Source organism: Schistocerca nitens, chromosome 9 (genome assembly GCF_023898315.1).
Source record: "Schistocerca nitens isolate TAMUIC-IGC-003100 chromosome 9, iqSchNite1.1, whole genome shotgun sequence".
In the NCBI taxonomy this organism is placed as follows: Eukaryota; Metazoa; Arthropoda; class Insecta; order Orthoptera; family Acrididae; genus Schistocerca; species Schistocerca nitens.
The window spans coordinates 67,946,691-67,959,114 of NC_064622.1; the positions used below are offsets into that span (position 1 = coordinate 67,946,691).

The window sequence follows — 12,424 nt, forward strand, 5'->3', positions numbered from 1 at the left end:
ATCAACACATGTCGCCAAGAGACAAACAGTGTATTGACTCCAAAACAGGAAATATTTCACATTTACAGCGCCGTGTTTTCACCTGCTGGCAGGAAGTGGAACTACTATTTCTTCAGCGTACTCTGGCAGTGCATCGATTAACGAGCATACCTACGATGCCTCAGCACCCTGCGATGTATACATCCCGCACTGCAGCAGTCGGAACAATGTCAATTTAATTATAATTACCCAGTGGATGTTGTGTGGTGATTTGTAAGTGTATATTTGTAGCTACAGATTTGTGTGTTTCCTTCTAGCTCTAGAGGATAAAAGAATAAATGACGAGACACTCACCGTTGACGGTGTTTATGAGGTCGGTCATCTCCGCGACCGCTTCATACGTGATGCCGCCATGCTTGGCGGCCACCTCCTTCACCTGCTGACGGATGCGCTGCTGCAGCTCCTGGTTCAGGGCCAGCTCGTACAGTGTGAACATCATGGTCGAGGCGGAGGTCTCGAAGGCGGCCGACAGGAAGGTCAGCACTTGCGCCACAACGTCCCTCTGGTCGAATTCTGGCCACAAAAAGAAACAAAGGTTCTACGTCTCCACTGTCTCTCACTGAACAAATTATTTCACCTGCTTTATTTGTAATGACCTTTCGTAATGGCCAATAATACTCCTTCATTAACATCACCGAAACGTCCGATGTGCCGAGCAAAGTGTCACAGCGGTTAGCACACTGGAGCCACATTTGGAAAGACGTCAGTTGAAATCCCCATAGAGCCGCCACATTTCGTTTCTCCGTGATTTTCCTAAACAAGTCAAGGTAAATGCCAGGGTGGTTCCTTCATAAAGGATGGACGCCTTCTTTTCTCATCAAGCAGGGTGACACACAGGAGTTAGTATACTTTCATTTGGCTGTTATGATTTTTACGTATAGTGCACCAATATAACAAATAACCAAAACTAATATTTCGTTGTTTAATCGACATAAACTTCAAAATGTCTACCGACTATCTCCTATATTAATTAATGAGTGAATAAAATTTTCCCACCGTCTCACTGTAACACTTGTTGTCTGTTGAACAGAAGGGCGTGAAGCTAGGACCCCACCATCAAATTCCTCTTCCGAGCTTACAGGGGTTTCGTGTAACAACGGTTTGAAGTAACCCCTCCGTAATACGTAGAGTTGCACAGCTAATGAAGTGGAACGATCACGTAATGTCGATGGTTGGGAAGGTACATGGTCAGCTTCGGTTTATTTGGAGAATTCTAGAAGAGCCAAGGCAGTGTGAAAGCAACAAGATGCTTCATCGTCAATATGTACCGCCTGGTAATGAAATACAGTGACAGTAACATACATGAGTAAATGTTAGCCAGCCACTGTTCCATTCGCCTCGTTGTGAAAAGTAATACTCAGGAAAGCGAAATTGAGATTATCGAAACATCCATTAGAGCTGTTGAACTTCTGAAAGCTTAGTTTGTGGATGAGGGACATTTCATATTTTTTGTTCAAGAACTTCACGGTAAGATATTAAGTAACTTTTAAAACGTAACTTTCGTCACGGACGAAAGCAGATTATTTATGCGTAAGAAAAAGCAGCTACGAGGTACATTACTTATGTTCTTGCTGCTACCACACCTAATCTATTTGCCTTTCAGCTGACTGAAAACATCACACTGAGGTGCACTATTCCAATTCGTGTAATCGCAACTTGATGTATAAAAGTCTTATATTTAATTATTGTATATAAGATCTCCAGTTTAGAAAGCATAACAAATTTATGATCCCAAATGATTTACGTATAGTGCTATTAACGGAGGACACCAGATTAAATAACTTGCCAGATTGGGGCTGAAAAATTGTTCAAAGCTATATACCAGCAAACTGATAGGTCACCAAAAGATAAAGAATGGCAAGGTCAACGCATACCTACACATTAGTTTTCTACACATTAGTTTCCCAAGGCGCTAAACAGGAATTTCCTACTTAGTTTTCCGTATATAGCAGAAGTGGCATACTGTGGTGTGTCAGGAGAGTACGTACTGAATTCCTGACCACTCTCGTCCAACATGCGCTTCGACTCGTCAAGGACGCGCATCAGCAGGTCGATGCTGTCTTCTCGCACAACGCCGTTTTTCTTGCGGTAGTCCATTGTCTGCAAACAGAGACAGAAAAAGCTCAGAAAGCGGACATGGTAACGTCATACCATACAGTGGCTATAAACGAAACAGCACCTGTCTGAAATCTCTCTGCTTTTATCAGTTCACACCTGGGGAGTCAGCTGTTCAACAAAAGATTTATGAAATTTCGATGCGAAGCTAAATTTAAATCGGCAAAATTTTTGGAGCGTTTCAGTTGTGATGCAGTTAAGCTCAAATATGCGTATTAAGAACCCTTTGACACGGTGGGTCTAAATCAGTTCATTTATTAAAAATAACTTTGTGTAAATCGATTTCTACTCCTTTCATTTGACATGAATTGAACAATGTTGTACTTAATTAAGGAAAAGCATAAATGTTAATTTTGTAAAGTTATTTGCAACAGAGTTTTCACTAAATTTTGTAATAGTTATGCACATCTGCGTAAAGTGTATCTAAATAATTTCGAAGCTAGTTATCTAAATGCTCAGACTCTTTGCTTATAACTGTAATATCCCTGTTTCTCTATCTCTTACTTGGCAGGACGAGAAGTTTATCAGTTGTAACAGAAATGTTTTTGCATTTCTAGGAAGTTGTATTAATGTGAAAGTTGGTTAATTACTGTGGAAGAGTTTGCTTGTTTACTGTGGAACAATGCAGAAGGAAAGAACTTAAAAAATCCCTCGTTATTTAGGAGCAGGCGTACCTTTATAAACCAAACTGAACTTTGTAGATTGTCTATTCAAAATTACAAAGCCTGTGCCAACAATCATAAGCGGAGGATAACAAAGACAAGTACCAGATTTTAGAGTATACCAATTACACAAAATGACAAACATCTGTATGGTTAATATGTCATTGGAGATACCATTACTATTGAAATAGCATGTCAAACAGTGTAACTATGAAATTCGTATGCTGATTACGTAATACCTTCATCCGGGCATAACATTATATAATAGAATTTAGATGCTGGGCAATCGAAGACTTGTAATAACTCATTTTTTGAAGCCATACCTCTTGAGTGGTCTTGGAAAGGAAATCCTCGAGTTCCTTATTGAAGACGTTGACGTTCAGTTTCTCGAACAGCTTGGGCGCCAGCAAGCTCATAGACTGGGCCAGACGGCCCACGAGGTCGTCCCGAAAGATCTTGCTTATGCTCTGCCGCATGGGGGCTTCAGGGTCCTGCAGGGCGCCGCCCTTCACACCCAGAATCGTCGAACAAACCACGTCAATGGAGTAGCGCACCATCAGGTCCTGCACATCCACGTTGCTGTCTGCAACAACAAGTTTTAATCTTCAGTCTGAAGGCTGGTCTGATGCGGTTCTCCACACAATTGTATCCTGTGCAAGCACCTCTGTACAACTACTGCTACCGACAACGACTTGTTCCTTTCGTCACAGTTTTTCTTCACACACTTTCCTTAATTACTGAATTCACTATTCCTTTAGGCCTCAGGATGTGTCCTATCAAATGATACGTTCTTTTAAGTTTTGTTATTTCTTCACATTCGATTCAGTATCTTTTCATTAGTTACTAGAGTTGCACCCTACCTAAATTACGATTCCATTGTTCAGTTACACAACACAAATGACGTAGTGAGTCGTAGGATTACCGGTCGTATTGGTATCATTAGTAGGAAAAGAAATATGAATGTGAATGAACATGTAAAAGAGAAATTGGAAGTCGATGACTTCTCTTTGATTTTTGTTTGTTTGGTTGTGTGTTTTGCACAAAATCAGAACCACATCTCATTCGTTGTTAGTCTATAGCGTATTTCATACACTTATCGAATATAAATTGCCTTTTACAAGTAACAAAAATTATTTGACCTCCTAACTTCTGCACTTTCACGTAACCAAAGCAATTACTTTTGATGCAAGTACAGTTTACGTTCACTAACATGTATAATTAGTTATTCTATACTCAATAAAACTTTCTTCATCTTGATCAAAGCAGGAGATTGCTCGTATTAACGATAAATGCGAAATATATTTATGAATAACAGGAAGATACATTCGACGAATTATTGAGGCAGCGTGTAATATATTTTTGTTTTTCGTATTTTTTTTTACTTTTATCTTTTTTTGAGGAAATTGCATTTTCTAGTGCTATATGATAAATCCATGTTATATTGCTTTCTTTATTTTTACCACAACATCCCTTTGTTTCAACGTACAAAGCAACAGTTTTCGAATGAAACCTAAATTAAACAGCGAATATTTTACTTTCGTTATAAACACTGTTTACTTTTAAGTAACAGACATGAGGATAATTATGTAGAACAAAAATGTTTCGCAGTTACCTGACCCTTTATATATCTTCACGCCGTTTCTAGACAGTTCACCGCTTTCGGGTTTTAGGGGAATTTAGTAAGACATTGATTCCGCATGTGAAGAAGGCAATCGTTTATGAGGTAACGCCCGATATTTATGCAACACACAGAACGTACAGGAATTGCGGGTGTGACCTTTACTGACCAAAGCTACCAGGAACAGGTTGACGCTCCTTTTTTCGTTTTCATTACGTTTCATTTTCTTATACAGCATTTTGCATCTTTTCCCGCTTTCTTTGCGTGTATGCTTCCATTTTACTAAATTTGTCCACATTCGTTTCTTTTAATGTGTGTCAGGGAGCTGATGACCTCGACGTTGAGCGCCCATAAGCCCCAACACACACACACACACACACACACACTACGCTTACTAATGATAGCCTACGTTTTCCAACTCTATTAGTTACTCTTCTAATCTTCAACTTTCTTCTGTTCTATAACATAATAAATGCTTACTTCTCTTCTTGACTGAACTCTATCTCATTGCAACAAGATAATAAAGCAACATCTGGTAAGTACACTTCTAAAATGTCAATTCACACGTTCCTCTTGCCACACAATAAGAGTCCGCAGTGTTGCTTAGGCTGCGTAAACTCGCTAGTCCTTCCTTGGTGCTTCAAGTTTTACAGAAGCGAAGGCAGTTCCATATCTGAGCGTGAAAGTGCGTACGTTGTTACACGAATCGTCCAGATAAAAGCCGAAGCGTTCACTCACAAGTATCCTTTCATACTGGGAATATAGTCTGTACGTGAGTTCTTCATAGATTCAGTGCCTCACCGACAAAGTGATTTAAAGGAGAAAAGTCTGGGAAAGGCAACATTGAAAAAAAGTTATTCGAAAAATTTGTCATTAGTGTTTAAAAAGGTTCCTTGCTTTTTTTTAAAAAAAACTCGTTATTAATAGCGAAATCGTATTCAATCAGAGAAATGCATTACCCACAGGCATAGAAGTTTTTAGTATTACGCTGGGGTCTCATGTACGTGCCAGGATGTAATCAACTCCCATGCATAACAGCACAATTTCGAGAACAATAGACGACATGGTTTTTAATGTGGAAATATCACATTTTGCAAAAATGGGTTCAGTACAAGAAATACACTCTGAGGTAAACTCATAGAATAGCGACATGCACAAATACAGATGGCGATAGTATCACGACCACAACATATAAAAGGACAGTGCATTGGCGGAGCACTCATTTCAACTCAGGTGATTCACACAAAAAAGGTTTCCGACGTGATTATGGCCGTACGACGAGAACTAACAGACTTTGAATGCGGAATGATAGTTGCAGCTAGACGCACGGGACATTCCATTACGTAAGTCGTTGTGGAATCCAATACCCCGAGATCCACAGTGTCAAGAATCCGCCGAGAATACCAAATTTCAGGCACTGCCTCTTACCACGAACAGCGCAGAAGCCAGCAGCTTTCACTTAACGACCGAGAGCAGTGCTTTTGCGTAGAGTTGTCAGTGCTACCAGACAATTTTTGAACAAAACCTAAATTAATAACCCCAGAAATCAATGTGGGTCATACTACTGACGTATCCGTTAGGACAGTGCGGCGAAATGTCGCTTTAATGGGCGATGTCAGTAGACGACCGTCGGAAGTGCCTTTGCTAACAGCAAGACATCGCCTACAGCGCCTCTTCCAGGCTGCTGACTATATTGGTTGGACTCTAGACGGCTGTTAAAGGTGGCCCGTGTGATGACCTCAACCCACAGGAAAAATAATTATCAAAATCTGAACTGTGAAGTCATCCAAAATTCTAGTTGGAAAACCACACTCTTTGCTATACTTCTCAATTGGTCACGATCTCACTTTGTTTACGAACTGAAAACTCTAATATTCACGAGAAACTGCTATGAAATTAACCTGAACCAACAAAATTGTGTATATATTCTCTGAAACTTCAAAGACATCTAACACAATATCTGAAAGGAATTAGAAAAAGTGACAAAATTTCGTGAATCACACACAATACTGTTAAAAATTGCATGAACACTGTGGGGGGGTTTCACCATACATCTACCCACTTTTGAGTATAACCAGTGTCTCTTAATACTACGACTCGTAGCAATACAATATCAAAAACTTTTATTACTGGGTAAACAGTCCCTACGTGATTTGACAGCTGAATTTATAATTCACGCTCACGTCAGAAAATGCACCAATACGGGAATAGCAGCTTTTACGTTATTGGTCAGAACGCAAGCAATTATGGCGGTCGCCGTAATTTTCGCGCGAAGCCATATTTCGCGACAAAATACTCTTATTAGTCACTGTCATATATCTAGTCCCACAACAATACATAAAACTACATGAAATAACTATAATAATTTTGACATGCAAGGAGAATTAGTTCTAATGAGAGGAAGAAGTTTATATTTACTGGTGTTTCAACAATGACTACCAGGCAACTTTTAATTCACTGATTGTAATTTTATTTTCGTTAGCAGAAAGCAAACATAAACTAAACAAAGAATTTATTTGAATAGAGTCTGTAATTCTTATACTTTTAATAGAGAAAGAAAGTTTCTAGGCCAGGGGATAGCGTTCGGCGAAATCTCTTAACTTTTTGTTGCATACGAAGCGTTGCGTTGGGCAGCACGATGTCGGCGGGTTACGATGATGAGAGCACGATACAGACAGTTCCGCTGGTTAAGCTTGTCCGGCGAAACGCAAATAAAGTTCCGGCACAGCTGTATCATTAACCCCGTGGTGATTAGCAAACCACAAGACGCCAGTATACGACCGCTGTTGACATGTCCTCTCTTTCAATGTACATTACGTAGACATCGCTCGTTTTTACACTTTATGCACTGCCGTGAAGCTATCGTCCATAATTACACTGTTCGTCACATTCATATAGTCTTAGCCTCAAATACACAGTTCATAGAATTGTTCGTGTGTGTGAAGCACACCGTAAACAATGTCCACTCTGTTCTCACTTTTCAAACTTCGACAACGTCACTGAAAGTCATTTATATAGCACAGTTAAAGTCTTCACTTTGACGGTTTGATAGAATGTGATAGACAACAGTTCCACCACCCAAAACCAATACCAGCAAAGTTCATTTGCATAAAAGCACTGTTCGTGTCGGCCGCAACAAAGTATTGTTAGCGGCACTTTCACAGTCCGGTTTATTTGCTCTTAAAGTTCGCTGGCGATGGCATTATATACCGCAGTGGTAATGAGAATTAACAATCTGATATTCGGTATCACTGTCCATACAATTGCGTATGCTTTTCATAAAACACAGTACTATTTTTCCGCGCACGCTTCACAGACACACCATCCACCATCCCCTCTAATACTCAACAACCTTTCGACTATCGATATCACTATCGCTGTCCCCTGTCTATAGATGTTATATCGTTATCATAAATTACATAAATCTTTATAAATGTTATTGACTGCATTTTTCACAATTAATAATATTCCAAAAGAGAACTTTGCAAACTTTACCACAGGTACAAAGCAAGACACATATTTATCCATTGGCAAACGAAATAATCACAATTACATCTTTACATTTAAAAATCACAGTAGAATGTTATAACAATTAGAAATGCCCATATGAACAAAAGAAAAAGAATATAAATCTAAAGAAAATCACGAAAAAAAATTTTATTTGCGTAATTAACAATGCCTTCACATCCGGTCAGACAGTCCCAATTTCAGTTGGTGAGAGCTGATGCTAAAGCTCAAGTGTGGTGCAGACCTCACAGTGCCACGAATCCAGGTTGTCAGCAAGGCAGTGAGCCAGCTAGTGGTGGCTCCATAATGACGTGGGCTGCAAGACGTCTCAGTTGTTGACAATAAATGTCAGCAGTGACGCTTAGACCTTTGCAAAGAACTTCGCAGTACACCACACCGTCGCTGCTCCATGAGATATATAAAATTATCTTTCGTGTATACGCGAATGTCTTTGTACAGGAAATTGCTACTTTGTCTGGGCTTAACCATTCCCTTCTTTCTCTGATATTAGCACAAAGACACCATTTCTGATAAACAGTAACGATGTGAGATAGGAATGGTCAGTGTTGTTCACGAGCCAATTGACAACTGGCTATATGGTCACCCGCAGATTTTTGTGATTTTGGTTTAGAGCGCGCGGTACCCGCTCTCCCGGTTTTTGAACCTTCCTCATCGCATGCAAATGTCGCACGACAGGAATGATCACAATTCATTACATTTGCGAGTTCTCGAGTACACTCATATCGATCAATGTGGGCTATTACGTCGAAACGATCTTTGTCAAACTCTAAGGTCTTCCTGAATATGGGGGTCACTAATGTCAAAATGGTCCTCCTTAAGGCAAGAAAACCATTTTTTTTTTTTTTGCCGTGTTCTGTCCAGTGGCGTGATCACCATACAAGACGCAAATGTTTCTGGCTGCCTCCTACTGTACTCAAACAGCAGAATGTTAGGAAATTGTCCGATTTCTCCACTTGGTACTCCATTTTCTTGCGCTCACAGTTCCACTGACTATTCCCAAATAACAAAATTACAATATGTGAACTCAGATAGCAAAGGTGAACTACATATGAAAGACGACAGTCGACAAATAAACCCATGGCAGCCGGAATAAGCCGGCCGAAGTGGCCGTGCGGTTCTAGGCGGTGCAGTCTGGAACCGCGAGACCGCTACGGTCGCAGGTTCGAATCCTGCCTAGGGCATGGATGTGTGTGATGTCCTTAGGTTAGTTAGGTTTAACTAGTTCTAAGTTCTAGGGGACTAATGACCTGAGAAGTTGAGTCCCATAGTGCTCAGAGGCATTTGAACCATTTGAACCAACCGGAATACCAACATGCAAAAGAAAAAAAGTTGTACTCCAACCTAATAATGACGCCGAAAGAGTGATTACCTAATATATGCATACTACAACGAAGAATAAATCGTTAATGAACCCTCAAATATTCCACGATTGTAAAGGTTTGCAACAGTTACTCATTCACATCATCATGTTTGCGTCGTCCGCCACCGGTAGCTGAGTGGTTAGCTGGCACGGTATCACAGCGTGTTGGGTCAGAGGGTTAGCTGCCCTTCGTAATACAAGAAACTAAGTGAAAGGATCAACAGCGAACTTGAACGGGTGTCATGGGACGTCCGCCCCGAACAAATGCAACGAACAATGTCGAACAAAATGAGATTAAAGAAAACAGTGGTTAGAGCGACCGAATGACAATCCTAAGGGCCCGGGTTCGATTCCCGGCTGCGTCGGAGATTTTTTTCCGCTCAGGGAGTGGGTGTTGTGTTGTCCTAATCATCATCATTTCATCCCCATCGACGCGCAAGTCGCCGAAGTGGCGTCAAACCGAAAAATTATTTCTATTTCTACGTCTTGAAACCAGTTTGCCTAAACTCGCATAGTCTCATTAAACCCTGCAAGTCGTTGAGTAGAAGGCAGTGTGTCCCCTGATCTGCTGCTGACTGCGCCTGGTGGGGAAGAAGTCCTTCCACGTTGTGGGGAGGAAGTCCTTCTGCCAAGGAAGAAATGATCTCTTCTTGTTCTGCAGTCTTACCTCTGAGACTGCATAACTTTCTGCGCGCCAGTGAAATTGCTTTTTCAATATTCCGACAAGTGGTACAGTAGTAAATAAACCGCCAATTTCTGAGTTAGTAACAGCTTTGCAATATTATCCTGTAGAAGAACGCAATTCTTAATAATTCTGTCTGATATCCCTTCTCTGCAGTCGTGTTTGCTCAGCAGCCAATGCACTGGGCTCCACGTTTGGAACCGAGCGAGGTGGCGCAGTGGTTAGCACACTGGACTCGCATTCGGGTGGACGACGGTTCAATCCCGCATCCGACCATCCTGATTTAGATTTTCCGTGGTTTCCCTAAATCGCTCCAGGCAAATGCCGGGATGGTTCCTTTGAAACGGTACGGCCGACTTCCTTCCCCGTCCTTCCCTAATCCGGTGAGACCGATGACCTCGCTGTTTGGTCTCCTCCCTTAGACAACCCATCCACGTTTGGATTTTATGGAAAGTAGCGTTCACAGTCCCTCAGTTAAATGACAACTGTAGATGAAGAGCAGCGCTACCTCGTTTCTCACGGTAGAGCATTGTAACTGCAGTCCCAATCCACTCTCTTATGGGAAGGACTTTCCATCACGAGAACAATGTTCTTTTGTCAACACCTACGGTCGGCTGGCTCGGCTTGTTAAATCTGCAAATCGGCCCAAACTTGGGTGTTCGTCACCACGTTATCCGATTTTCTCAAGAAGGCGGCCACGCCTCACATAGTGTGAGGTGACTTAGTGAATTGTTATGTAGATAGCAGCAGGATGGACGCAAGGCCCAGATACTGCCGCGTCTCCATGGTTAGCTGGTCAGCCACACGGATTACCCCGCCTCCTGGTTCCTAAGCTAAAATGGTTCTCGTCCCCACGGACCGTATGAGACCTCAGCATCGCCGTTCACCTGGGATTCTCCAACTCCAAGAAAATTGCAGAACGAATTGCATGCAGCTTCCACAAGTTTACAGAGAGAGAAGTAAGAAGAATTTACACCCTAATCGCCAAAATCACAGAGGTTGCTTGCTATAAACATGAGCATTAATCAACTGACATCGCTCGAACTCAAACCAAGTGAACTTAAATAAATTATGGAAATATACATTAGACATGTCAGTCCAGCAATAGATTGTCACGTATCAAACGGTTCAAATGGCTCTGAGCACTATGGTCATCAGTCCCCTAGAACTTAGAACTACTTAAACCTAACTAACCTAAGGACATCACACAACACCCAGTCATCACGAGGCAGAGAAACTCCCTGATCCCGCCGGGAATCGAACCCGGGAATCCGGGCGTGGTGTCACGTAACAGCTGATACTATCGTTGGTTTGCACTTTCTATGTAAATCATCCATTTTGGGAAACTATAGCTCACGTTCACATTATATTCCATATCTTTCTGTTGATTCATTTATATCGTAGCAACTTTCCGATATAGTAATATAACAGAAACAACAACTACTATAACAAAACAGCCATACCTTTTTTCGTAGCGGCTGTCAGGTGTTCAACCAATTCCTGTCCACACTCTTCGACCAGGTGGAACATGCGCTTCATCTTGCCGGAAGTGAAACCTGGCGTCAACACATTACGTAACATCTTCCACCTGTCGGAGGAGACACATTTTTACTACACCTTCATACATACCTCACCAGATTGTACTTCTAAACAAATAACAAGGGATAGATGTCGAAGACATTCGCCAGCTTTCCATCCTAAGTGCCGCATATTCATTTCAGTCTTAAGAATTGGGCGGAAACACTACTTGTACTCCTGTTTTTTGCTTACTTCATATAGTAAGGTATATACTGCCTAACAAAAGAAGTGCAGCACCCGCCGTGTGTGCTCCATTTTTTTTTTTTTTTTCTGCGTCGATCGGTGTAGGAAATAATCTACTCGAATATTGAGGTCAGGAACATAACGCACATATTATCGTTATTTTTACATAGGATAAACGGGCTATTTCCATTATCTTAGATGTCTTTTGGCCGTGATAAATACTCGAATATTGAGGTCAGGAACATAACGCACATATTATCGTTATTTTTACATAGGATAAACGGGCTATTTCCATTATCTTAGATGTCTTTTGGCCGTGATAAATATGGCTATGTGGATGGGTCGATGACGATTAAATCTGGCAATAGTTCAGACTGCAGAATCACAGATACTATATCAGGAACACAGAGCATCAATGATGTGTTGGAGTTCATCCTAACAGTTTTATCAGAACACAGAAAAAATAAGTACTGTACGCACAAGTTGCACAATTGTAGATTCTGTAATGTGGACCACAGGCAAAGATGCATAAGTTGTGGAAAAACTTAAAATTACGAGTACGTACTACTTTTATTTCATTGTTTCAGTAGACTATTTTTAAAACCTGTGGAGTTCTATGACCAATATTAAACTGTGTATACAGACTCCTGGCTAAATTT

The 12,424-nt window shown here is 41.1% G+C and overlaps 1 protein-coding gene across 1 annotated transcript in view; it reads right to left on the reverse strand.

Moving 5' to 3' along the window:
- Positions 1–11,779, reverse strand: part of LOC126204008 (cytochrome P450 6k1-like) — a 206,213-nt gene extending 194,434 nt beyond the window's left edge. The window contains exons 1-5 of the mRNA XM_049938438.1: positions 11,775–11,779; positions 11,468–11,592; positions 3,140–3,399; positions 2,028–2,139; positions 334–552 (exon numbers count right to left, since the gene is read on the reverse strand). Of these exons, the coding sequence (XP_049794395.1) occupies positions 334–552; positions 2,028–2,139; positions 3,140–3,399; positions 11,468–11,592; positions 11,775–11,779 (721 nt within the window). The remainder of the gene's footprint in view (positions 1–333; positions 553–2,027; positions 2,140–3,139; positions 3,400–11,467; positions 11,593–11,774) is intronic.
- Positions 11,780–12,424: the final 645 nt, after the last annotated feature.